At 50.6% G+C, this 767-nt stretch overlaps 1 protein-coding gene across 1 annotated transcript in view; it reads right to left on the reverse strand.

The window, feature by feature from the left end:
* epha4l (eph receptor A4, like) overlaps positions 1-566 on the reverse strand; it is a gene marked incomplete at its 5' end in the record, with an annotated part of 37,860 nt that extends 37,294 nt beyond the window's left edge. Inside the window, one exon of the mRNA XM_084310183.1 lies at positions 524-566. Coding sequence (XP_084166309.1) covers positions 524-566 — 43 coding nt within the window. The remainder of the gene's footprint in view (positions 1-523) is intronic.
* Between the last annotated feature and the right edge of the window lie 201 nt (positions 567-767).

Here is a 767-nt window from a genome sequence, read left to right on the forward strand (position 1 = left end):
CTCTTCCTGCTCCTCCTCCTCCTCCTCCTCCCTCCTCCTCCTCCTCCTCCTCCTCCTGCCGTCGGGATTGTTTTTAATCGCAGAGGCTCCTTAAACACCCAATTAGACAAAGGAGGGTTTCGTAGCGTCTGCAGAGCGGGGGGAACGGGGGACGTTGACAAACAACTGTGTGAGAACTGAGGGATGTTTGGGGTCGTGGAGAGAGGGGCCCGCGGCGGGCGGTCAAGGGGCCGTCTGATTGACGCATCTTGTGCACTGTACGACAGATGGCCAGTTTGTTCTCCCAGGTCGTGCTGAGTGGGTTTTTTTGGTGGGTGTGAGTTATCTATACATCAGAAACAAAAGTCTGATGTATATTCAAGGCGCTTGGGACGCGCTAGGAAGAAGAGAGAAAGGAATTAGAAAGTATGCAGGATTTCACAGAGAAGTCATCTGTCACTCTCACCGATACAGTAGGTCCAAATGCATAACGATGCCGACTTGGCCGTGCAGTTTGCTGCTTGGAACCTTGCTCCCTCCCTACTGGGCTCCATGACTTCCCTCTTCAGGCCTGACCTTGGTTCCATGGTTCCACGGTGAAAAGTAGAGTCCCTTGGTGCGGCTGTGTATATATATTTTCTTGGGGTATATATCCTTAGCCTCATACGATAATTGTCCAAGTAATTTTTTAGCCAAATTGAGATTTCTGCCTAACTGTACTCTCCTGCATCGCCCTGGCTTAGTGCCTACAGTATGTCCTCAGCCAATCAGAACGCTTCTTAGGTAAA

This window comes from Notolepis coatsorum (genome assembly GCF_963971535.1).
Source record: "Notolepis coatsorum genome assembly, chromosome: 1".
Classification (NCBI taxonomy): domain Eukaryota; kingdom Metazoa; phylum Chordata; class Actinopteri; order Aulopiformes; family Paralepididae; genus Notolepis; species Notolepis coatsorum.